The following is a 27,193-nucleotide window of genomic DNA, read 5'->3' on the forward strand; positions in this document are numbered from 1 at the left end:
CACTGTAAGTTAAAAGCAATTGTGTGACTGTACTAACGCTTTCTTTTATTTAGTCTTGTTTCCTCATTATTTCCTATATCGACATTTACTTAGGAGTCTTAGATCTTCAGACCTACTTCTGTAAGCCTATAACAATGCAAGTATTTTTATGGAATTGCAGACACCTCACTAGTCCAGGTTTTAAAAACTTCCAGTGAAAAAATAAAAATAAAGTAAAAAATAAAATAAAAAATAAAAACTTCCAGTGAGCATGGCTTGACCCTCGTTACCCAGCAGTATCAGTATACCTCTACTTAATGCTCTCAGTGCTGTTTGTATTCCAGATCAGGTGGCTCAGAAGTCCTGTAGGTGCCCCTAGCACACATCAAAAAGACATTTCAAATACTGCCAATATTTTTTACTGTTTTGCTTGCCTGAGATATTTTTGATGTAGTATTTGAACTCAATACTTTTCTTCAATTTATCATTAATATGCAGGCAGGCAGGCAGGCAGGCGAGCAGTTAGGAGCCAGTGGTCCTGGATTGCAAGATGCAGTCGGACATTCCCCGAGGAGCCTTGGATTGGAGAGGGTGCAGACTGGGCTGAGGAGAAACACCCCCCACCCCCACCTGCACCTGGGCTTTTAATATACACACACACACACACACACACACACACACACACACACACACTCATGCACAGGGCTTCTAGTATATATATAATCTGTAAGATGGAGTGAATTCCTATAAATATGCCTAACCTATTTATTTAAGAAAGGCTAAGGAACCTAAACTCCTAAAGAACACAATACCAGGACAAAACTTTTTTATCCATAGAATAATTCCTTAAAAATAGCTGTTAGATAAAACAACAAAAACTGTTTTCCAAGGTTTTAGCTCATTTTATTGATTTTCTTTTCTGCATAACCTCTCTCAAAAATTAAACGCTGTATCTGTTGTTTTTGTAAACATCAGGCTTTCAGTCATGTTCCTAAGGTCCTTGGAAATATTCATTTCTTCAGCTCATCATGCACACTGGGTTGGTGGCGGCATCAGCTCAGAGCTTTTCTGCATCCCCCTTTAAAACAAGGTCAGAGGGCACCGGGTGCTCCTGCTTCACAGCGTGAGCGGCATAGTTAAGGCTGGTATTTCCACTCCAATGCCAATGGCCTGAGAAGGGGTTGTAGATCATTCCTGCCACAGTTTGAACTGACAGACCATCTGAAAAACATATCACAAAGAGTAGATTTAGTAAATATTTACCTTTCAAGAGCAGAGTCTCATGCAACTCTCCATGTTAAACAAAGACGTCTAACTCAGCAGGCAAAAACACTTGGTCACCACGTGCCGATCACTCCTTACTGCAGCACAGAACAGAAACCCCAAAGCTGACTGCCTGGCCTCAGGCCCAGCTCTGGCACCTAACAGATGATCCTGGGTAATTCATTTCACCTTTCTCAATGTCAGTTTTCTCACATGAACAGAACATATAACACAGAGTTGTCAGAATTAGATGAGATATGTGTATAAAGTAGCACAGCACTTGGAATTTGGTAAGTACTCAAACATTAACTGTTTTTGGAAAATACATACCTGCCAACAAGTGATTGTTCCTATAAAGCATCTTTAAAATATTTTTTCTACTCTGTTTTCAACAAAGTTACTTGCAAAAATCTTTAGAACTTACTATATTGCATTGGACTGACAATATTCCAAGTAAAATCAAGTTTATTGATATATTGTTTATGAACAAAAAACATGAGATGAGTCTAAGTACTTGACAGGAATATTAATTGCCAAATAAATGAACTAATAAACATTATTACTTAACAGCAATGTAACACATAAGTCTAATGTTCATTATGAGTAAAGCAGACCTAGGCATTGCAGGAAGTACAAAAAAGAGAGAGTTTAAAAAAAAAAAAAAAAAAAAAAAGGCCTAGTTTGACTTCAAGGACCTTACAGGCCAGAAAGGATCATAAAAACACCAAAATAAGTATAATATAAGGCATGCTATAAAAAGCATAAAATACATAAAACTTCACAAGGAAGTTCAAAATATATCTGAGTGTGGCACAGTGGTTGATCATTGACCTATGAGTCACTGGTTCGATTCCTGGTCAGGGCATATGCCTGGGTTATAGGCTTGATCCCCAATGTAAGGGGCATGCAGGAGGCAGCCGATAGATAGTTCTCTCTCATCACTGATGTTTCTCTCTCTTTCCCTCTTCCTTCCTCTCTAAAATCAATAAAAATATTTTAAAAAATTATATATATTAAATATTTTATAAATATTAAATATATAAAATTTTTAAATATATAATTAAATACACACACACACACACACATAGAAATCAGGAAAAATAATATGTACGATAAGCTAATTCAAGGAGGGCCTCATCAGGACAAACTGAGGATGTGTAAATAACAGATATTTGTACCTCATTCTTAAACACGTGAGGACTAAACAGCCAAAAGGCATTCACTGATCACCTATGATTTGCTTGGTTTTGGGTTAGGTGCCCCAGGTGAGAGAAAATGGTATCTAATACTTAATCCTAACTTCGAGGAGTTTATGGTCTAGTTGAGGAAATGAAACCAACATCCAAAGAACTGTGGCCTATTGAAGTGCTAGGTTGTGTGATTATTAATTATAGGTACATTAAACATTTAGCTAGGCCTTGAAAATTCTTAATTGGAAAAATTCTTAATACTTACTTGGTTCCAGAATGCTCTCTAGCTTTTCAGGTGAAACGAACTTCTCCCACGTATGAGTACCTTTTGGTACAATACCTGCAATTTGCTCTGAAAAAACAATTCCCAAGGCATAGGATAGCTGTGTTTTGTTGATTGTAGTAATAAATAAAGAACCACCAGGCTAAAAAGTAGAGAGAAAGAGAAGTAAAATTTTAAATGTCAGGAACATCAGTTAGGTAAAGGTTTCCCTTCCCCACCCTCTTCCTTTCTTCCAAATAATAATTTGCTTCTGTTGTTGTTAATCCTCACCTGAGGTTATTTTTTTCTTTGCTTTTCAGAGAGAGTAGAAGGGAGGGAGGGAGAGAGAGAAACATCGATGTGAGAGAGACATATTGACTGGTTGATCCCCCATGTGGGGATCAAACCTGCAACCCAAGTATGTGCCCTTAATTGGTTCAGTGAGCAGGCCAAAACTTTAACCACTGAGTCAGGGCCCTTCCAAATAATTTAAGTGCAGTTAAGATACATAAGCATGAATACAATATAATTTACTAAAATAGTATTTTTTCCCTTTGGAAATTCATTAATAAAGGCAGTCCACTGCCAATTCAGTCACTGAGTTTATGCAACAGTGCTTATAACTCTTAAAATCATATGATTTTATGTTTATATTATACTAGAGTCCAGATGCACAAGATTCATGCATGGGCGGGTATGTCCCTCAGCCCATCCTGCACCTTCTCCAATCTGGGACCCCACAAGGGATGTCCAACTGCCCGTTTAGGGATAGGGCCTAATCAGGCAGTTGGACATCCCTCTCACAATCCAGTACTGCTGGTCCCCAACTGTTTGCCTGCCTGCCTTCCTGATTGCCCCTAACTGCTTCTGCCTGCCAGCTTGATCATCCCCTAACCACTCCCCTGCCAACCTGATTGATGCCTAACTGCTCCCCTGCCAGCCTGTTTGCCCCTAACTGCCCTCCCCTGCAGGCCTGGTCACCCCCAACTGCTCTCCTGTACAGGCCTGGTCACCCCCAACTTCCCTCCTCTGCCAGCCTGGTCCCTCCTAACTGCCCTCCCCTGCTGGCCTGATTTCCCACAACTGCCCTCCCTTACAGACCTGGTCCCTCCCAACTGCCCTCCCCTGCTGGCTTGATTTCCCACAACTGCCCTCCTTTGTAGGCCTGGTCCCTCCAAACTGCCCTCTTTTGCGGGCCATCTTGTGTCCACACGGAGGCAGCCATCTTTGACCAAATGGGGCAGCCCATCTTTGACCACATGGGAGCAGCCAGCTTGTGTGTTGGAGTGATGGTCAATCTGCATATTACTCTTTTATTAGATAAGATAGAGGCCTGTGCATGGGTGGGGGCCAGCTGGTTTGCCCTGAAGGGTGTCCCAGATTAGGTTGGGGGTTCCCTTGGGGCATGGGGCAGCCTGGGCGAGGGGCCTGTGGTGGTTTGCAGACCAGCCACGCCCCCCAGCGGCCCAAGAAGAGGCCCTGGTATCTGGGATTTATTTATCTTCTATAATTGAAACTTTGTAGCCTTGAACGGAGCCAAGCCTCCTGCTTGCTCCATGGCCACAGCCATTTTTGTTGGGATTTATCTTCTATAATTGAAACTTTGTAACCTTGAGCAAAGGCCTAGGCTGGCAAGGGTATACTGAAAGTTGGCTTCCACTACTACCAGGGAAATCCAAGCCTTGCTCTGTGGCCACAGCCATCTTAGTTGGGTTAATTTGCATTCCCACTCCTGATTGGCTGGTGGGCGTGACTTGTGGGTGTGGCAGAGACACAGTCAATTTGCATATTACTCTTTTATTAGATAGGAGAATACATTGCTTTGTGTATATCAACTACTTAATAATAAAAATATAGAAATGAGCCGAGACCGGTTTGGCTCAGTGGATAGAGCATCGGCCTACAGACAGAAGGGTCCTGGATTCAATTCCGGTCACGGGCATGTGCCTTGGTTGCGGGCATATCCCCAGTGGGGAGTGTGCAAGAGGCAGCTGATTGGTGACTCTCTCTCATCGATGTTTCTAACAATCTCTCTCCCTTCCTCTCTGTAAAAAAATCAATAAAATATATATTTTAAAAATAAATAAATAAATATATAGAAATGAGATCAGGCTGCTCTTCCTTGTTACATGTCCACATTTATGTTTTAACATGTGTCAATACTGCTTTCCCTCCAGCTGCGTATTCTGTCCAACTTGTTTGGTACAGCTGACAGCTCCACATCTTGTGCAGGCAAGCAACGCCAGAAAGTGTTCTTTGAAAAGAACATTAATGATTAAGGCTTGGAAATTTTTCATTTTTATTTTCTTTCATTAGGATTAAGCAGTGATTTTCAACTGGTGTGCTGCAAGAATTTTTAAAACATGCAATTCCTGACTATGTAGTCAGGGGGACTGACTTCTTTTCCCTTCTAGGGGTGTCGAACTCAATCAGAGAAGGGGCCAAAATCTAAAATCCAGCCTAAATCGCTGGCCGAATGGTTTACTGAACAGTCATAAACTGACAATGTCATAAACTGACAGCGGAGTGCAGTGATGACAGCGCGGTGCGGGCCACATTGCAAGGCCTGGCGGGCTGGATTTGGCCCGCGGGCCTTGTGTTTGACACATGTGCCTTAGACTGTCAAATAGAAAAATGACAACAACCAACACAACAAGAGCCATCTGGTATGAATTAATCCAAAGTATCCCTTTTTTGTCAGATCAGCAAAAAAATATATTTTCTGGTGCACCATGAATTTTAGTAATTAGTCTATGTGTGCCATGAGATAAAAAAGATTAAAAATTGTTGGTATAGCCGAAACCGGTTTGGCTCAGTGGTAGAGTGTCGGTCTGCGGACTGAAAGGCCCCGGGTTCGATTCCGGTCAAGGGCATGTACCTTGGTTGCGGGCACATCCCCGGTAGGGGGTGTGCAAGAGGCAACTGGTCGATGTTTCTCTCTCATTGACGTTTCTAGCTCTCTATCTCTCTCCCTTCCTCTCTGTAAAAAATCAATAAAATATATTTTTTTAAAACATTGCTGGTATAAAGAATATGAAGAGGTCAAGATAAGCACTTAAGATAAATACAAGCCATTTATTAAACTGCTCAGTCTGCCATGTTTTAGTGACTATACTGATAGTGTTTCCTGTATTTATTCCCACGAATAGCAAGGACATTACCATCTCCTTCCTCCTTTATGCACTCTCAGTAGCCTGGTGAGGACAAAATGCCAAGAGTCTCTCCAAAATAATCATATGACTATATATGGGGTGGGACAAAGGTAAGTTTACAGTTATTGATATGTGAAAAATAATCCCAATGATTAATAAATAATAATACAATAATAAACTGTGTTTTGAAAACTCACAACTGTAAATCCACTTTCCCCCTACCTCATATGTACATGTATAAGAGAAAGAAAATATATCTCAAATACCACCCCAAACCAAAAATAGAAAAAAGAAGGTCCTGAAATATTGCCCAGTCCATTTAAATGAAAAACTGAAATATCAAACACTATTTTATCACACATTGTAACTTTTCTCTGTAAAACTCCAGTATTCTAAAACATATTCTTAAGAAGCACTTATATGTCAATTATATCTTAATAGAGCTAAAGGGGAAAACTGCTAAAAATAAGGGAAACTGGGTAAAATGTATATGGGAACACTTTACTATTTTTGCATCTCTTCTATAAATCTAAAATTATTCCAAAGAAAAACCATTTTTAAAAAGCTCTATTTAGGTAAGGGCTAAAACTAAGCATTGTATTCTTTTAGCTTTTGACCTCAGGGTGTTACCTCCTGAATATGTACATAACAGAGTCAATATAATAATAATAAAAATAAAAATAAAAATACTTTAGGGAAATTTATTAAAAGAAAATGTGAAATCATTTTCAGAGGACTAAGGCTGTGGAGAATTATAGAACAATAATAATAAGGGGAAAAAACAGATTTGGAATCAAAAGATGTAGCTTTAAACTGTACTTCAGTACCTAGTGACCTCCCAAATCCTGATCTTCACTGGTCAAAGGAACTCATAACAATGCCTGCTTACCTTCCTAACTTAGTTGGTCAGATCAAGTGAGGCCATCTGCATGAAGATTCTTTTAGAAGCTGAAAACTTAAACTTGTCACATATAGAGTGCCTAACAAATGCTATGTCAATTTATGCTGATAATGATGTTAATTGATTTTTAAATGTTAATCCAAACAAATTTTTTAGTAATTGTCATTCAATGTCTATTAGGTATTTAACTAGACTATATCAATGGGAAAATATCACTATAAATCTATTGGTTGTATTACAATGTTCAGCACCAACATTGTTCAAGCTCACTGGACATCAAGACGCTGGATCTGGAAAACCCTGGCACTGAGGGCGGGCTGAGAGGCAGAAGTAACCTCCAGCAGAAACACTGCCCCTAGTTCTGGTTCCCAGTATTATAAGCACTTATTGCTATGGCTACATATACACACTGAAAAGCAAAAGCAAACAAGTAAACTCCAAAAGTCTTACTTTTAACACTTGATAGCAGCACTGGATAAATGTTTCTAGGTCAATCACATGCTCTACAACTTCAGAAGCTACGACAGCATCAAATGCTTCTGCAGTCTCTTCCACAATCTCTTCCAGGGAACACGCTCTGTATTCCACCCTCTGATCCAGAACTGGATCAAATGATTTATGGCGCTGTGCTGTCTTAATGTTCTCATCCACAGGATCGATTCCAAGAACGGAAGCCCCTAGCCGCCCTAGAGGCTGACGGTATAAAAAAAAGTTACCCTCAGGAAGAATATGAAACAATGTTAGCAATAAAAAGCATATAAAAAAGGCAACAAGATTAACTATGAGGGGATAAATATTAGATATTTTTTATGGGAACATGGAAATTCATTATACTATTTTCTCTAGCTTGTACACGTTTGAAAATTTCCATAATAAAAAGCTTAAACATGGGAACAGTAATCACAACATAAAACTCATGAAGAACTACTTTCAAATAGTGAAAAAATCATCTGTATTTTCTAGGTACATTTAATATACAAACAGTACAGTGCTGATATATTTAAAGTGCAATAAACGTAACATATAAAAACAGCAAATCTGTATGATATTCAAACTGCCTAAGAAACAATTTTTTCTTGATAGCTTTTTTCTGTGACTAGAAATCATTCTTCATAGCTAAGTCTTCTTTCAACTTTTATATTCAATCACTTCCCAAGAAATGCTCACTTTTAAGCATACCCTTAATATTAATCAAAACTTGTATAGCTTTTACAACTCTTTAGTCAATAAGTCAAAAGTATAAATCAAATTATTTTAACTTTAGAGACATAAGACTTGCACTAACACACCGAGAAGATTGTAGAATACATATAGTAAAGTCTTACTCATTTATAACTTGGAATACCACCTATTCTTGAGTCTAATGGATGTATTTTCACATATTTTACATTTCCTGAAATTTTATAATTTATGTCAGAGAGAGCAGCCCACTGCCACATGAAGAACATGTTTTCTATGCATGTGGAACTTAGCTATGCATCTAAGGCCTGTCAGGCTCACTCCCAACTTGCTGTTAAGGACCTCGACAGACCACATCCCATTGATCCTTCTCTTAGATTTATATCCTATACAGTTGCTTAAAATATCTTTCAGAAATCAGATTATGATGCAGCATTGATAGGAGAATACAAAATAAAGCTTCAGTGCATAAATTTACAATAAGCTAAAGCAAATCTTCACAGACAGAATGAGTATTCTTCCAAGTACTCTAAAGCACCCGAGGAGGAAAAAGCCCTACCAGCAGGCAAAACTCTATTAGTTTTTAATATGGAAGCAAAGGCAAAGGATGGCTTATTATAGCACCCAAACAGTGGAAACTGCCTAATATCTTGGGATAGAAGAGACACCAAAATTTCAAAGCTTTTCTGAAAGAAAAGAAAAAAAAAATCCTCACTATATATAATTTTCTGAAATTTTTATATTTTTAAAGAAAACGTTGTGAATCACTTACTTCAGTTAACAATCCACCACCACAGCCAACATCAAGAATCTTCATCCCAGACAAAGGTTTTCCTGGCTGGTGATTAGCAATTGTTTTTAAAAGATTGTCTCTTTTTAAAAAATTCAAAACATATAAAATTATTGATCTTTATCAATCAAATTTTAAAAGTGCACATTTTTTCAATGACATTAAATTCTCATTTTAAAATGAATTATTCATTTTTTGGATAAACAGGTCTTTTGTTTTCAGAATTAAATAACTTTAATTTACAAGATATTTTTGTTTTTGTTTTAATATGTCTTTATTGAATTTTTTTAAGAGAGAGTAAGGAAGAGGGATAGAGATAAAACCTTGATAAGAGAGAGATATTGATTGGTTGCCTTCTACACACACCCCTTCCCTACCCAACCCCTACCTAGGGCTAGAGCTTGCAATCCAGGCAAGTGCCCTGACCAGGAATCAAACTGGGGACCTCTTGGTTCATTGGTCGATGCCCAACCACTGAGCACTACAGCCTGAGTTAATTTATAAGATATTTTTAATAATCAAAAGCCGGGGGTTTAAAGTAAAGTTCTTGAAATAGCATAGTATGCAAATTGTCCCCTTGATTGAGAGTTGTCTGAGAGTTTGACCAGGGTGTGGGGCCAGCCCAGGGAAGGGAGAGAGTACCCGGCTGGCAGCCACATATATTTCGTGCACTGGACCCCTAGTATAGCAATAATTATGACTTAATTGTTAGTTTAAACACTCATGATCTAAAGAAAAACTTTTAAAATAATCTAGTTTAGATTAACCTAATTTATTTGCTTGAGATATTATGTCACCTATTAACTACACTGTCAGTACTTGCTACATCCATTTCATGTCTGCAACAAATAGGTTATTTACAGGGCTTAGGAAAAGCAGATTTTCAGAATTGGCCTATATTACCTTCTATTATAAATTGAGTGTCTTTTAATCTTCTAACTTAATGATGTTTTCATGATCATGTAAATAGGCATCTAAATCAGATAAACTTAGAATTTAATACTTTTATCATACTTAGTCATACTTTTATCATACTTAGTCATACTTTACCACATATGCAAACATAAGCCCATGCACACTCTCGCACACACACACTCACACACTGATAATTATATACTTAACAGTATTGAAAACTAAACTTTTAAGTTGTGTTATACATAATAAAGATACCTTAGGATATCTGTTATTGCTATTAAAATTAATTGACTCCTAAGAATAACCTTGATAGTGGTCAAATAGATAACTTCAGAATGTTATAACATATTAAAAGGACCCATTTCAAATGAAATTCAATCTATTCTTCACACATCACCCAAAATGACTACCTTACACCATAATTTTGATCATATAATTCCCCTTTGTTGGCTTCTAATTATGCTCAGAATAAAATCTAAACTTCTAACCATAACTTGTACTACTGTGGGCGATCTTTTTTAGAATGGTCTAAATGATGGTGTCACGGTAGCCTGAATACAGTAGTTCTCAAGCTGAGAATATATGAGAATTATCTGACCCATCCCTGCAACCAAAGCAATAGGTCCAGGGTAAGAATTTTGCTTTTCTAACAAGTTCCCAGGTGATACTGATGTTGCTAGTCCAGGGCCTACACTTTTGAGAACCTCTGATCTAACCTAAAAACGACATACTGCTTCTCCCTGCATTAGTGTTTCCAAAAATTCAGTAATAATGAAAAGATGCCCACATTTCCCTTTGTGCTGCAATGATGAACCAGCAAAAGCCAATCAAGTCCCTGAGGGCAGTATGAGTCCGACATTCTGTATCTATCACAGTGCCCTGCCCACCTCAGCTGCTCAGAAATGTTTAATGAACAAATAAATGAATAAACATAAGAATGAATGAACAATTTCTTTATAAATGGAGTCTAATGAACCCTGGCCTTTACCTCTGACAGCAAACTAGAAGTTCCTAAAGTACGTGGACTATGTTTCAAATGATGAATGTCTTAGTAGCTTTTATAGTGTCTAGCCCCCAAGCTCTACCCAAGGTAAGTTCTTAATAAATATTTGTTGAATTGAACTATTTTAGGAGTAGTCCCTTTATCAGAACTGACTAATGGTCAAAGTTGTTATAAAATGATCTTGATTCCCTAGGACCCTACTTTCTTTTCAAGAGGATTTAATTCTAATAAACAAAATAATGTCTAAATATGCTTCAAGTTAATTTCCAAAAGCACCCTAGATCTTGGATGTTATTTAAAAATTAATGGTTTCAAATAATGGACATTGAAGAGAATCTCCCTAATTTCTAAATAATTTAAAATACAGCATTTTTGAACCTAGATATAAACCAAGAGAAAAATGAACTGAAAAAAAAAAAAAGAACTGAAAAGAAGATGAATTATTAAAAAGACTTGCATGTTAAAAGACTTAGAATTTCTGTAACGTTACCTAATAAATGGCACCCTTAGGTCATTCATAGAATGAAGAGGTGCATATACTCCTTGCTCATCCCACCACTTGTGAGCCAGGGCCAGGAAGGTTTTCATCTCATTGCTGTCTACAGTAGTTCGAGAAGTACTGTACAGTCTTGTCCAAGGGTATCTAAGAGGTCAAAAAGAAGAGCCAGGCAAAAACTGCTGGTTTTAAAAATGTAACATGAGTATAGTATATACAAAGATATTCTAATTTATAATTTATTAGATTCTAAATACATGTATTACTCATTTTTTATACTTCAAAACCAAGTTTCCTTATAATCACACTGCTTAAAATACATTTTATTCACAGATGAAACAATTAATTTGCTTTTGAAGTAAGTTACACTGAAAATGAAACCACAAAACTTGGCCTTCTGGGTCACATCCTATGTAATAAAAGCCCAGCGATCGAACAGTGGAACAACCAGAACAGGTCGACCAGTTGCTATGATGAGCACTGACCACCAGGGGGCAGACGCTCAACACAGGAGCTGCCCCTGGTGGTCAGTTGGCTCTCAGAGTGGGAGCAACGGTTGGCTGATTCCCCAACCAGTGGACGAATCCTGTGCATCTGGCCTCTAATTTAATAATAATATTAGTAGTAGTAATGATAGCAATAATCACTTATTGAGTACTTACTAAATGTTACTATTTAAGAATTCAACATATGTCAGATCATCTCACCTAATCTTCCCAGCAACTTTACAAGTAGATACATACTACTATAATTATCTCACTAGTAGATATTCTGCACTTGGGGGCTCCCTCAGTCCAGCCTGTGCCCTCTCACAGTCTGAGAGCCCTTGGGGAATGTCCAAGTGACGGCTTAGGCCTGCTCCCGCATCAGTCAGATATCCTTAATGCTCCCGACACTGCCACTGCACTCACCAGCCATGAGCCTGGCTTCTGGCTGAGCAGTGTTCCCCCTGTGGGAGCGCACTGACCACCAGGGGGCAACTCCTGCATTGAGCAACTGCCCCCTGGTGGTCAGTGCATGTCAAAACAACTGGTTATTCACCATCGGGCAGAAACAGTGCTGCTCTTTAAACTGGGAAATACAAGCTTCTGCTTGTTCTGAACTCCAGTTTCAGGTAAGACTCTGGGGACTCAGGCACATATGAGGTGAAACTGGACTGTCTGGCATCGGGACAGGAACATGAGGGCAGCTTACTCTTAAGGGTGCTCACAGAGATCACTGTTCCTGCCCAGGGGCACGGGACACAGAGAACCTGGGACTTCTCCGTTCAGGGCAGCCATTGCTGTTTGCTCCACCCTGGTGATTCCCAGAGACCCAGCCCCACACAATTTACAACCCCACCCACACTGTGAGCATTGGCTTTTGCATATGAATGGCCTGTCCTTTTGCCTAAAACAAACTTCAGCTGTGTCAGAGATTCCAAAAGAAGGCCCAATAGATCTTGCTTCACAACTAGGTCTCATCTGGGCACTTTCAAACACCATACAAAGAGGAGAAATCTACAGATGTCTCTGTAGCTCCTGCGGGGCAGCCCCAGACAGTGGCTGACCTTGCACCTCCTTGGAGATCCAAGAGCCAGTGTACCCAGTGGTGAGAGTGAGACCATACCAGATTACAACTGTTCACATCCATAAGAGACACACTCAAGGGGCAGACTCAGTGATCACCAAAGCCCTATTATAGCAAGTCCTGCCCCATAAGGGTGTCTCCTATGCAACAGATCTTTCAGCGTAGACACTGCTGGTCATCACAGCCAATTGGCCTGGGAGTCAATTCCTACCAGTGGTACCAACAGTAATCAAGGGTTAACTACAACAAGACTGAGCAAACAGCCCACAAAGAGGTTCACCAAAAGTGTTTACCTCTGGTGACTGGGGAGGCTGGGCCACTGGGCTCTATAGGACACCTACCACACAAGGCCACTCTATCAACTCAAGGAGACATAGCAACTACCCAGTACATAGAAACAAACACGGAATGCCAAAGGCAAAAGACAAAGAGAGAATATTTAAAGCAGCAAGAGAAAAACAGTTAGTTACCTACAAGGGAGTACCCATTCGACTGTCAGCTGATTTCTCAACAGAAACTATGCAGGCCAGGCGGGAACAGTAAGAAATGATGATGAATAGCAAGTGATGAAGAGCAAGAACCTACAACCAAGATTACTCTACCCAGCAAAGCTATCATTCAGAATTGAAGGTCAGGTAAAGAGCTTCACAGATAAGAAAAAACTAAAGGAGTTCATCACCACCACATCAGTATTATATGAAAGCTGAAGGGTATTCTCTAAGAAGAGGGGGAAAAAAGATAAAGATAAAAATTATGAACAACAAAGTGACAACAAATACAACAAGTGAATCTAAAAATCAAGTGAATAAAAAATCTGAAGAACAGAATAAATTGGTGAATATAATAGAATCAGGGGCATAAAAAGGGATTGGACTGACAATTCTTGGAGGGGGAGAGGAAGTGTGGGGGTAGGGTAAGAGATTGGACAAAAATATTACACCTATGGATGAGGACAATGGGAGGGGTAAGAGCATGGGGTGGGGTGGGAACTGGGTGGAGGGGAGCTATGGGGGGGAAAAAGAGGAACAACTGTAATAATCTGAACAATAAAGATTTATTTAAAAAACACAAGAATATGTAGATACATAAAAGTATCTTAAATCATGTGAGCTATTAAATACTGATTGTGTTATTAAACACAACCAATATAAAACTAATATTTACATAATTATGTAAATATTTGTCACAGTAATGAATAAACTTACCTGTAACTTTTCATTGTATTCAAGCAGGTAAAAGTCATTCTATAGGATTTGAACCACATGATCCTGTATTTACTGAAAACCCATGGTTTAATTTGTAGAGTCCAACTGAGCTGATTCTCTAGATTGGAAAAAAAAAAAAATGTTCAGAGAAAGCACAGTATGAATCCTTAATATACATGTACTTGAAGAAACTAAAAGGTTTTATTAATTTTGGATTTTATTCTAAAATATAAAATAAAGGTCTTGCATTCCACCATCTAACTCTAATCAGACATTTCTGAAATGATAGTATGCATATGTAAAAGTTTTTTCACACAATTAGTTTGTGCATCCACATTACATTGCACAAAATTATAAAAAAATGATATTCAAATTAAAACTATATTACATTTTAAGAGGAGACATGAAGACATCTGTATTTGTGTCAACTTTTAAATAGGGTCAAAAAACTACATTACCTTTTAAATTAAGGTAATACTTATTCTGAGATTATATGTCAAAACTAATTCAAATTCTGTCACTTCCATGTTAACTACAAAAAACGGACATATACATATGCTCAACACCCTTTACAGAAGATAAAACTGTTGTATAAAACATTTTAAAATAGCACTCATTGCCGAAAACAGTTTGGTTCAGTGGATAGAGCATTGGCCTGTGGACTCAAAGGCCCCAGGTTTGATTCCGGTAAAAGGCATGTACATTGGTTGTGGGCACATCCCCAGTAGGGTGTGTGCAGGAGGCAGCTGATTGATGTTTCTCTCTCATAGATGTTTCTGACTCTCTATCACCGTCCCTTACTCTCTGTAAAAAAATCAATAAAACGTATTTATAAATAAATAAATAAATAAATAAATAAATAAATAAATGGACTTATTTGAAAACAACAACAACAAACATTCCACCCAAACAAAAATAAAATGTATACTCTTTCAACTATGTATGGAGCATTCATAATAATAGACCATATCCTGGGATATAAAAGAAATGTTCACACCTTTAAGAGAAGTGAAATCATATAAACTATGTTCTCTGACTGTACTGGACTCAAACTAGAAATAAATAACAGAAAGATAACATGAAAGGAACAAAAACACTTAGGAATTAAACAACACAATTTTAAACAATCCATGTCAAGACAAAGTCTCAGGGAAACAAAAGTGAAATAAATTAAAAGACACAATATATAAAAATCTATAGACATAGTTAAAGCAGTATTTAAAGGGAAACTTATAGCACTAAATATGCATATTAGAAAAAAGGAAAGGTCTCAACAATCGAAATTACCACCTCAACAAACTAGAAAAAAGAAAGTAAAATAAACCCAAAGCAAGCAGACAAAAGAAAATAATGATAAAAGTAGATATTAATGCCCTAGCTGGTTTGGCTCAGTGGACAGAGCGTTGGCCTGTGGACTGAAGGGTCCCGGGCTGGATTCTGGTCAAGGGCACATGCTTGGGATTGTGGGCTTGATCCCCAGTAGGGGGTGTGCAGGAAGCAGCCAATCAATGATTCTCTCTCATCATTGATGTTTCCATCTTTCTGTCCCTTTCCCTTCCTCTCTGAAATCAATAAAAATGCATTTTTTAAAAAGGTACATACTGTACAATTCCATTTATATAACACTGTTGAAATGACAAAATTCTAGTAATAAAGAACAGATCAGGGATTGCCAAGGGTTAAGGTTGGAGTTAGGGTCTGACTGTAAAGGAGTGGTACCTCGAAATTTATTTGTGATTATGAAAGAGCTCTGTATCCTGATTATGGTAGTTGATACACAAATTTCTACATGTGGTTACACACAACCCCCCCCCCACACACACACACAAATGTAAATGTGGCAAAATCCAAATTAGTTTTGTACTTTAGTTAATTGTTTTATATTAATGTCAATTGTCATTTTAACCTAACAATGTATTATACAATAGTTAGATTAAGATGTTATCACTAAGAAATTGGTATAAGGCATATGGAAATTCTACTATCTTTGCAACTTCTTGTCTTAAATTATTTCAAAATAAAAATTTTATTGATTGATTTTAGAGAGAGAGAGGGGAAGAGGGAGAGAGGAATGTTGGGGAGAAAAAGAGGAAGGAAGAAATCATTTGCTGTTCCACAAATTTATGCATTCATTGGTTGAGTGTTCGTTTGTTTGTTGGTTGGTTGGTTGGTTTTTTAGTAATCCTCACCTGAGGATATTTTTCCATTGACTTTTAGAAAGAATGGAAAGGAGGGGGTTGGGGAAGGAAAGAAACATCTATGTGAGAGAGACACATTGGTTGCCTCCTGCACATGCCCAACTGGCACTAGGCAACAAGCCTGCAAACCAGCTATGTGCCCTTGACCAGTAACCAAACCCATGATCTTTGGATGCAGGTGGATGCTCTAACCACTGAGAAACAAGGGTCAGGGCCCATTGGTTGATTCTTGTATGTGCCCTGACAGGGGATTAAGCCCACAATCTTGGTGTGTAGGGATGATGCTCTAATCTGGCTGGGGCCAAGGTCAAAATAAAAAGTTTTAAATTAAAAGTACAAACCCTAGCTGGTTTGGCTCAGTGGATAGAGTGTTGGCCTGCAGACTGAAGGGTCCCGGTTAAAGGCCACATGCCCAGTTTACAGGCTCGATTCCCCAGTAAAGGGTTGTGCAGACAGTAGCCAATCAATGTTTCTTTCTCATCATTGATGTTTCTATATCTCTCTCCCTCTCCCTTCCTCTCTGAAATAAAAGTATATATTTAAAAAAAGTACAAAGACTCACTACAAAGCATCCTTCTTATCCCCTGACTCCAGTTATCCAGTCTCGATATCTGGAAGCAACCTGTTACTAATTTGTATGTAGGCTTCCAGCGATATTTTACACATATATAATTTTTATCAGTTTCTCTATTTTAATACAAAATATAAAACAGTACACACATTCTTCTACACCTTACTTCTTTTAACCTAACAATGTATTTTAGGAGGTTTTTTTCATAACAAAGAACATCCTTTTTGTAGGGCTGCATGGTAACCCATTACATGCGTGTCTCATAATTTAGTTGCACAGTCCCCTATTGATGGACATTTGTTTAGGTTATTTCTAATTTCTTGCTATTCCAAAAACATAAGACTGAATTACATAAGTAATTTCATATATGTATGCATGTATGTATATATGTACATAAGTAATTTCATATATGTATGCATAAGTACCCAGGAATCGTGTCAAATGGCATGTGCACTTACTCATTAGTAATTGCCACTGACAGATGTTTAAACCCAGATGAGAATTTCTAATGTTGGTTTCCCCGGTGATAACACATTGATAGTTCCCATGCACGGTATTATCAAACCTTTTTATCTTTGTTAATCTAATAGATGAAAATGGTGTCTCCAAGTAGTGCTAATTTATCATGAGTTTATGTCTTAAGTATAAGGGTGTGATGGTCTGAATGTTTGTGTCTTAACACCCCCCTCCCCCCAAGTTCATATTGTAACCCCCAAGGTGATGGCATTTGATGGGGCTTTTGCAAGGGGATTAGCTCATGAGGGTGGGGCCCTCATAACTGGTTTGGTGGCCTTATAAAAGAAATCCAAGAGGACAGAGCAAAGAGGCTCCATCTCTGAACCAGAAAGTGGGCTCTCACCAGACACAAAACCTTAGATTTCCTAGTCTTCAGAACTATTAAAAAAAAAATCTATAATTGCTAAGTCAGCCAGCCTGTGGTATTTTATTACAGCATTTCTAAGACAAATGGTTATTTGTATTTCATGTCTTGTCTTTATCTGCACTACCTACCTACCTGACCACCTTTTAAGACCCAGTTCAAATACAACCTCCTTTATGACTTTATGTAGATAAATGAGATATTAGATAATTATGTAAACTGTAACATATAGGTAAGGAATAAGGTATTATCATGAAACTGAGCCTTAGAGCCTTCCTGTTCTCTACTCAGTCATCACCCCTATCTCTTCCTCACCTCCCCTCTTACCTCATATCTGGCAAATTAGTTCCTCAGTCATTAGTATTGCCAGAATTCTCAAGGGCTTTAAAAAAACACCTCATCATAATTGAGAGAAACAATTCAGTTTGTATTAATAAGTAGGATGTTACCGTGTTTCCCCGAAAATAAGACATCCTCCGAAAATAAGACCTAGCGCATGGAAAGATAAGACATCTTCTGAAAATAAGACCTAGCGCAACTTTGGGAGAAAAAATTAATATAAGACACTGTCTTATTTTCGGGGAAACAGGATACCAATTCTTTCTCTACCAGAATCTGTGATTATTCTTGTATTTGAGATTTTAAAGTAATGGAGGGAAATTTCATTTACTTCAAAAGTCATTTATCCAGCACCTGTAAGGAATTGATAGTGAACAAAACCCATACTCTGCCAATATGTTAGGCCAGCAATCATCATTTATTATCTGGACTACTCTAAGGCCTCATGGAGCCTAGTCTTGCCTGTCTCTGTGCCACTACAACTGCCAAGGGTTAGTTCTTAATTTTTTAAAAAAAATATATATATTTTATTGATTCCAGAGAGGAAGAGAAAGGGAAAGATAGAAACATCAATAAGGGGAGAGAATCATCAACTGGCTGCCTCCTGCACAGTCCCCACTGGGGATCAAGCCTGCAACCCAGGCATGTGCCTTGAGTGGGGATCGATCTGTGACCTTCTGGTTCATAAGTCAACACTCAACCACTGAGCCACACCAGCTAGGCCAAGTGTTATTTCTTAAAAACAAGCCTAATTATGTTGCTTCTTCTGTCATTTCCCACTGTCCTCAAAATACTCAACCAAGGAGGTACACCTGGCCTTTCAGGACTTGTCATGGCCTAAAATGTCTCCTCTCTCATCTCTTATCACTCTCTGCCCATTTGCAGTCCTCCATCTGCACTACTTTTTAAGAAACACTTGGCCATTTCCCAGAAACCTCCTCACAGATATTCAAGCTGGTGCCTTTGGCCACTCTACCTGCTTCTAAAACTGGCCATCTCCTTCAAGACAACTCCCTACACACCTCTTTAAGAGGATTACCTGATCCCAAATATGTATTAGGTGCTCCTTCTATGTTCACTCCCAATATTTGGAAATAGTTATATTGTATTTTTTCTAAATTTCTGGTTATAAAAAATATTTTTACTGAAAAAAAAAAAAACAAAAAAAAACTTCCAAAAAGTATATGATTAAATGACAGGTCACCAGTCCACCAGATAGTAACTATTGATATTAACATTTTTATGTATCTTTATTCTCTATCTCCATCTACATAGCTCTAAGTTCATAATACACACTGATTTATAAGACTTTAATACTATATCCTAATAACTTTGCCAGGTGGATACACATTGACTTAAATCATTCCTTTTTATTTTTTAATCCTCACCCAAAAATATGGTTTTACTAGAGGCCTGGTGCACAAAATTCGTGCACTGGAGGCAGGGGCGGGGGTGGAGAATGGGGGTCCCTCAGCCCAGCCTGCACCTTCTCACAGTCTGGGACCCCTGGTTCCTTACCACCAGCCTGCAGTAGAGGCAGGAGACTCCCGCCACCACTGCTACACTCGCCAGCCAGGCTCCGGCTGCACTCAACAGCCATGAGCCCCTGGTGCCCGGCTTCTAGCTGAGCGGTGCTCCCGCTGTGGGATCACACTGACCACCAGGGGGCAGCTCCTGTGTTGAGCTTCTGGCCTTGGTGGTCAGTGCACATCAGAGCCACAGGACATCCCGATGGGTCAATTTGCATATTAGGGTTTTATTATATAGAATTGATTGGAGAGAGGAGGGGGGCGGGCAAGAGACAGAAATAGGGAGAGAGCTCCATTGGTTGCTTCCAATAGATGCCCCCACCAGGGATTGAGCCCAAAATCTAGGTATGTGCCCTGACCAGGAATCCAACCTGCAATCCTTTTGGGGTATAGGACTACACTTCAACCAAGCCACCCGGCCAGGGCTCAATCACCCTTTTTGTTGGCTAGACTAGTTTTCACTGTATGAGAGGACCAACGTTAACTCTATCGGTGGGCCTTTAAGTTTCCTTTTTTTGTTCATTATATCCTAATCTTAGTTGTATCCTAACATTTTTAGAGCCCCTTGAGCTATCATTCATTTTAAAATCCCCCGTGCCTGGCATACAGTATTTATTAAATGAGCTTCCTTAAAGAATGAACTTAGCTTTCTGGTTAACTTTGGGAGCAAATAATCTGTTTTCTACAAACATCAAGTGCGGTGCATTATTTTCTTAATCTCTGCCAGTAGTCTGTTGAATTAACCTATTAATCAAAAAGTGGTACAGCTGCCTTAAATTATTCCTGACGAGTGTAAGATAAGTGCAAACAGGACACCGTACAACGTTACTGTGTTCGATCACAGTAACGGAGCTGGCGTCCCTTCCCGCCGGGGGAGGAAGGCGCTCACCACGACCTTGGGGCTCCGCAGGGCAGCCCGGCTCCTAAGGAACTCCCACAACCGAGCGGAGGCCAAAGCCGCCGGCCCGCGCGGAGGCCGCGGCTGCGCTCCCCGCGGCAGGACGAGTCCTCGCTATTCCTCCCGGCCTCCGGGAAGGGAGGGCGGCAGCCGGCCGGCCACTCCGCGAACAGCGGGCCGGGCGGCAGGAAAGGGTCTCCCGGAGCCGCGCGGCCCAGCGCCGCCGGCCGCCCCCCGCGCCTGCGCACAACGGCGGGTCCGCGCGGTGGGCCAATGTTGGGGGGACCTCGGCACCTACTCACCCGCTGACGGGGCTAAGCGAGAAGAGGCGGCCTGTGCACCCCGGCACCCAGACTTAAACACTCCGAAAGGACGGCTCCCGCTGGAGCTCAGCTTGCGGACTACCCACATCGCCACAGAGGTTCCACGTCCTTTCCGGTCCCTCCGGTACAAGATCCCCAACAGAAAGGTTCCGAGATCCACTCTCGCGCAGTCAGGAGTCCATCTAATCACGGTTGCTCTTAGTGGATGTTTTATATAGCTATATTCACCCTCAACGGGTCAAATTGTGTATGCCATTAAACTATAGAATGTTTCTATTATCATAAACGAACTTAAAGACCTTTCTATTATACCTGTCCCTATATGACATCATAGCCAAAGTAGCCATCCATCATGTTACTACTTCGTGCTACGTCCTAACTTTTCTTTTATTCCCTGGTAGCTCTACTTCATATTTAACAGATGTCTCCTAGAGGATTTTTATACCCATTAGACATCTTAGAATCATGAAAGCATGGGAACACTTCTCTAAAGAAATAATTGTCAAGGTCAATGTCAGAGGGCCTCAAGTCTAAATTGAGTATTTCCTACAAGTGACCTGATAATATTCTAGACAAGGGCATACATTATATAGCAGGAGACTGTTAATTACCCAGGCTAGGCAAACTTCATTTAGATCAAGAATGGTGATTTGTAACATTACACCTCTAATTACATAAAAGCCTTTCCTTGGGTAAGAAAAATAAATTTCCAGCATTAAAGGTAAAAAAAAAAAAATCATTGTACATTTTCAAAGGGCTTTTTGAATTAGTGGAATTTACATAACTCAGTAATGGCCTTTCACTTATGGCTTCTTAGTAAAATATTGACCTCATTCTAAGAGTGGTTATGGACCTCAGCCATCTCTTCACAACTCCTCTCTCAAGATGGCAGAAAGCTCTGCATAAAAGATCCTTTAGCATGTGTTATTTGCTGGAGTAATAGACCAAGGGAAAAAAAACAAAGTGCATGATTAAGTTCTGAGCTTTATTTAAATGTACTTGCTTTTAATAACCACCTCACTGAGTTTCAGAAACCTTCCCATATTTTCAGTTCAACAAAAGCAATCAGTAATTTGTCAATCAAAAGCTTATTGAATACTCGCTAGTTTGACTTAGATAAGCAAAACTAGCTCATGTGGTTTTTCTCTACAAATGCAAAAGGCTTTCCCAGACACCTAAACCTGAGTTATTCTGAAAGGATTTGCAGTCGTTATATGGTACATAGCGATTGTTGGAGCTATGGTATCGCCCATAAATGTGTTGTCAACTAGTCTACAATTTTACTATAAAACTAAAAATCCTTAATAAACTTGAAATTCAATTTTATATAAACTCTTTTCATTCGTGTTAAGGGTAATGTGCTCCCTTACAGCTAAGTTTTATTCCTTTAAATTATATATTCCTTTAAAATGATATTTACCAGAGTTTAACTGGTAAATTTTAACATTTATAAAACTTCACCTAAATTGGTTAACTAGAATAATTTTTACTTACCATAATCAGAATGTGGCAGATTTAACCTGTGCATTTAGAGAACTCTATACCTGGTAAACCTTTATGGTATAAATGTAACTCAGACATGCCATGTTAGCCCTGGCTGTGTATTTCAGTGGATAGAGCTCCAGCCTACATACGGGTCTGAGAAGGGTCTTGAGGCATGCCCCTGGTCAAAAGCATGTACCTTGGTTGTGGGTTCAATCGCAGTTGGGCCCAATCAGACAAGCAATCGATGTTGATTTTTCTCTATCTGTCCTCCTCTCCTCCCCCTCCCTCCCACTCTGTCTGAAAATCAATGGGGAAAGTATCCTTTGGTGAGGATTTTAAAAAATTAAAAATAAAACTGATACAAACCTGCATAATACAGCATGAGCTACTTTAGGACTAATAAAAAGCTCATTTTTTTTTTCATTTTGGTTTAGACTTTGCAACCAAATTCTACTTAATATTGAAGAACTTAAGGGCTTTAAGTGTTAAAGATCTTGTAAATAATCTAATTCCACTCTTATATAGTTGAAGAAATTAAGGCCCATATTAAGTGATTTGCTCAAAATACATCAAGTATTAGAGCTAGGATAATCCAATATATTGCTATTTCCATTAACCATGTTTAGTAGACCATTTTAGAAACTTTGGTAAATTAAAATAGATTTTAATATATGTAACAGAAGAAAAACTCAGTTTAAATGAAAAAATTTCCAAAAGACATTATAGGAACTTTAGATTTTACATAATTCCTATGTAGAAAGAAACTATATTTGTGAAATTCATCTATTGTATAATAGAAAGATGCTAAAAAAGACATTTTACAATGGCAGAAAACATACACTGAGATTCCACACCAATTTTTATTTATATTTTGGGGCCTAAAACAAATTTTATAATTATTTCTTCCAAATTACATTTTATGCTCTTAATGGTGTGGTTCACCCCCATTCCACAATAACAAATATGATGAATACACTAGAAATGTGTTTTTTTTAATTCTTATGACAGTTTTTATTAACTAATCCAGACCAATGATTGTCTCAAAAGCTGTATCTATTAATTTTCTGGTGGTGTTATTTTGAAGATTTCATAATTAAATTATACATTTAATGAACTTATGTGTAAGTTTTAGCATTCACATCCCAAATCATGGAAGACCTATTTTATAAAATCTTACCATTCAAGGTAAACATACTTCATTACATGTCAATGAAATGATGAATTCTCTAAATTATCCATTAAAAAAAACAAATATCTATAACACTAATGTGTCTACTAATAATCACACACATCATGACTGTGTTTTTAAAAATAGCTACAGATTTAATAAGAGGCTTGCATATTATGGCAGAGTAAATAAAGCTTTCAAATACTGCTTTTGGCTCTAGTTCATATCTTGCCCAAAAATGTGCATATCATAGCCAGCAGAACTTTTCCGTAGAATTTTATTTTGAAAATATTATTTCACTTGAAGATTGATCTAAAAAACATTTTAAGATATGAAAATGTTATACAACTTATCTATTACAAATTAATTGAGTAATTCTACAATTAGGTATACCATGTTAGCTCACCTACATAAAAAATATTGCACACTTTCCTTTATTTTGTCTCCAGATGTGACTGATGTCTAAACTATATAGAATTCTAAACTATTTAAAAGTTATCCTGTGAAATGTCAACTTTATAAATATCAGAACTAAATGCACTGTAAAACAACCATTTTGGTAAACATGCATTTATTCACAGTTGATTTATTTCCTCTAGATAAACGCATAACTGCTCAAAATTATTTAAGAACTATGTAGAGGTACAAGAGCACACTATACAAATCTATTTCTATCTTTGTTTTGAGGAAATACTGATCTTGGCAAAATTCTGGCTTATTTTAAAATTAACTATTGCTGGTAAAAAGGCATACTTTAAAACATTTCTGTGACCTGCACCTGCTCTTTTTAAATTAAAATTTAAAAGCATTTGTTTTTAGAGACTTCTCTGATTTTTGTGGCATAAGTGAATAATCACATAAAAATGAACCCTGAAAGCAGCTGAGCATTAAAATACCTATAGAGCCTTCATTTTACTCATAAGTTATAACTGCCTTAAATTTCTAGACCACTCACTGAGCCTAATTTTAAGAAACAAAACAAAACCATTTTAAATTATGAGACTGACACAGCCTGCATAATAAACGTTTCTCCACAGAGCTGGTCATATACTTTAAAAAATATAAATATATTGAATTGTGAGTTTTATTTCTGTAATAACCCCAAAGTGTTTCAAATACACTTCTAAAATAGAAGTGGGTAACTGCAGAATATAGTTCCAGACTTGACTAATAGAGTCAAACATAATCATTCCTTATAATAACCCTAATAAGTACACTGGCTTGATTGAATCCAGCAATTTCATTTTACAGGAGTGAACCATACTTTATACACAAAGAGAATATATTACTTGAAAATCCCCTAAATAGGAAAAGTTTAGAAAGCTGTCTAATGATTCCAAATAAAAAGTAAATGTCTATTTCTGGCCCTCTTCCACACCCTTAAAGTTGGAATTTGACAAAAATCCATGGGTACAAATTTACAAACTTTGACAGACTATTGAGATAAAACCATTTTCTTTGGGGATATGGAAGGAAGTACCTTTAAAACTTGTTATACAAAGTTCCAGCTGCCTTTTTATAAAAGTACGTTCCTTAGATTAAAAAACATAAAATTAAGGTGCAAGAGGTTAACAAAAATGAACTAAAGAGCTTTATTGACATCACAGTACATTCAAGAATAATTTTAAGAATATTACAGCTGAAAGAGAATGGCATGTTTATAGTCTTATTGTGCACTATTTTTTGAAAAAAAAAAAAAGTAATACAAAGAAATCCTATTAACGGAGCAGCATTTGGAAAAAGTATACCTATTTACAGATTAAAAAAAAAAAAATTCTGGTTTCACCTACACAGCCACAATGTGCCTCTATAATGAGACAAGCCCTTAAAACTCATGGAATTTTTTAAACATCATGGCATTCTTGCCACATCATTCCTCAGCGTTTGCGACGAAGAGGGGTTGTTGATCTGAAAAGAAAAAAAAAAAGGGAAAGACAAAATTTAAAAATAAAAATGTATTTTAAACTAAAGAATCTAATTTTTAAATAACTAATATTATATTTCTAAAATTATTTAAGACTATGATCATTTATCAAGTACCAATCTGAGTTTATTAAAGAGAGAGAGAAAGGACACTTTCAACTTTGAATAAATTCAGTCAAATTTTTAAAAAAATCAGACAAAATACTTTAAAAAGTATACTACCTTGATCGGGACTTAGACTTGTGTTTGCGGCTTGCCTTCTTACCAGACCTTTGAGATTTCTCCATGGATCGCGATCGACTATGTTTAGGCTTCTTAGCCTTCTTTTCTTTGCTACTTCCTGGAGATTCAGAACTGCTCCTTCCACTAGAATCAGAGCCTGAATGTTTTTTACTATCTTTGGTAGTACTTTTCTTACTATCCTGTCTAGAATCATGTCTGATGATTTTAACAGATATAGAACCACTTCTAGAGAATGTTCTTTCACTTTCTCGTTTCCTTTTTAATCTATCATCCTGACCACTGAACTTAAAATCTTTTTCTTCCCTTTTTTGTTTCTCTTTTCTTTTATCCTGTTCACGCTCTCTTTCTTTGTCTTTCTTTTTCCTATCTTTATCTATACTTCGACTTCTCTCTTTTTTCCTCTCTTGTTCTTTAGCCTCACCTTTATGTTTATGACTGCTCCCACTAAGATTTCCACGTTGGTCATCAATTTTACGTCTATCTCGACTCCTACTGCGACTGGACCGATTGGTTCGCCTATCCCTTGAGCGACTTCTACTTCTACGTCTCTCTCGGGAAGGACTCCGATTTCTTCGTCTTTCTCTTTCAATGCTATTTCTATTAGATCTTCTCCTATCTCTAATCTTTACCCTAGCCCTATTGCTGTCTATTTTAACTCTGCGAGGGTAACTTCTACTCCTACTACGTCTAGCTTTAACTGTTGGAGATCTACTCCTACTATGTCTCTTTTTCCTTTTAGGAGAAGAAGATCGAGAAGATGTGCGACTACTACCTGAGCTAGAACTGTATGAAGAACTAGAGACAGTACTACTAGTACTACTAGTTCTGCTATTGCTACTAGAACTACCACTACTAGAACTTTCTGATCGGCTCCTTCCTTGTTTCTCTTTTTCTTTATGATCTTTTTTTGGTTCTAAAACTGATGTAGTTTCATTTGGAGTTCTTTTCTTTTCATTAACCATGTCACCGTCTGTTTCTCTTGCTTCTAGTAATGATAAACTATTTTGCTCTTTGTGTATAAATTCATTCATCTCTTTTGTAACCCTTTCAGCTTGTTGCTTTTCTTCTGAAATAGAAAAAAGACAAAAATATTAAGTCAAATGTACAATGAAAAACTCCCATGTTACCAGAATATAACAATAGAGCAAGCCATAGAAGCAATGTCAAATGTTCTAGTACTACATTAAAAAAGTAAAAATAAACTTAAAATTTTATTTTATAAACCCCATACCATAAAAAATATTATTATTATTTTGACATGTAATCAATTAAAATAAATATGGAAATATCTTTTTTTCATTAAAAGTCTTTGTAACTTAGTGCATATTTAATACCTACAGCACATCTCAACTTAGGTTAGTTAACCTCCTGAACAGTATAGCCACAGAGCACCAAGGTACAGAGGCACATATGAAGCAAGAAAAAAATTTCCCTTTTGTCCAATAAAGGTGCTAAGGTAATAAGTTATTGACATGGAGTTTTTGGCTGCAAACACTTAACAATTACCTTTCAAATTGTCCAAATAAGAATATTCCAAAAATAAATTCTCTATTATCCCTAGCATCATTATGTAAACTATTAATAATGGTACTCATTACAGTAATTTATATAAAAACTTTTTATATAAATTAAAAAACTCTATTATCTTTAACTATCCTAGCTATAAATTATTTTTTAATAGTTTTACAAATATATTACCTCCATTTCAAAACTTTTTTTAAAGAACTTTAAC

The 27,193-nt window shown here is 37.6% G+C and overlaps 2 protein-coding genes across 11 annotated transcripts in view; both read right to left on the minus strand.

Annotated features, from left to right (window-relative positions):
* Positions 1-860: 860 nt before the first annotated feature.
* COQ3 (coenzyme Q3, methyltransferase) lies at positions 861-20,777 on the minus strand. Its single transcript, XM_084889385.1, has 7 exons — positions 20,622-20,777; positions 13,905-14,022; positions 11,125-11,277; positions 8,699-8,798; positions 7,198-7,440; positions 2,698-2,857; positions 861-1,200 (listed from the first exon to the last, which is right to left on the minus strand). The coding sequence occupies exons 1-7, from the start codon at positions 20,728-20,730 to the stop codon at positions 1,037-1,039; spliced, it is 1,047 nt and encodes a 348-aa protein (XP_084745511.1). The 5' UTR covers positions 20,731-20,777; the 3' UTR covers positions 861-1,036.
* A 2,648-nt stretch (positions 20,778-23,425) lies between these two features.
* The window catches only part of PNISR (PNN interacting serine and arginine rich protein), a 30,479-nt gene continuing 26,711 nt past the window's right edge, over positions 23,426-27,193 (minus strand). For 6 of the 10 annotated variants that reach the window (XM_084889375.1, XM_084889372.1, XM_084889373.1 and 3 more), the window contains exons 12-13: positions 25,441-26,527; positions 24,864-25,203 (exon numbers count right to left, since the gene is read on the minus strand). In XM_084889375.1, coding sequence (XP_084745501.1) covers positions 25,173-25,203; positions 25,441-26,527 — 1,118 coding nt within the window. In that variant the 3' untranslated portion in view covers positions 24,864-25,172. Of the gene's footprint in view, positions 23,608-24,863; positions 25,204-25,440; positions 26,528-27,193 lie in introns of those variants that run through there. The other 4 variants (XM_084889376.1, XM_084889377.1, XR_014795466.1 and 1 more) reach the window with 3 other exon arrangements.

The sequence above is a fragment of the Pipistrellus hanaki genome (assembly GCF_964339955.1).
Source record: "Pipistrellus hanaki genome assembly, chromosome: 7".
Taxonomy (NCBI): domain Eukaryota; kingdom Metazoa; phylum Chordata; class Mammalia; order Chiroptera; family Vespertilionidae; genus Pipistrellus; species Pipistrellus hanaki.

Bases quoted from the DNA above. Each gene is read 5' to 3' on its own strand.
- COQ3 (XM_084889385.1), bottom strand. From the start codon at position 20,730: ATGTGGGTAGTCCGCAAGCTGAGCTCCAGCGGGAGCCGTCCTTTCGGA. The intron at 14,023-20,621 runs GTGAGTAGGTGC...TTTCCAATCTAG, and splicing joins TCGCTTAGCCCCGTCAGCGG to AGAATCAGCTCAGTTGGACT. The intron at 7,441-8,698 runs GTAAGTGATTCA...TTATACCGTCAG, and splicing joins GTGGTGGATTGTTAACTGAA to CCTCTAGGGCGGCTAGGGGC.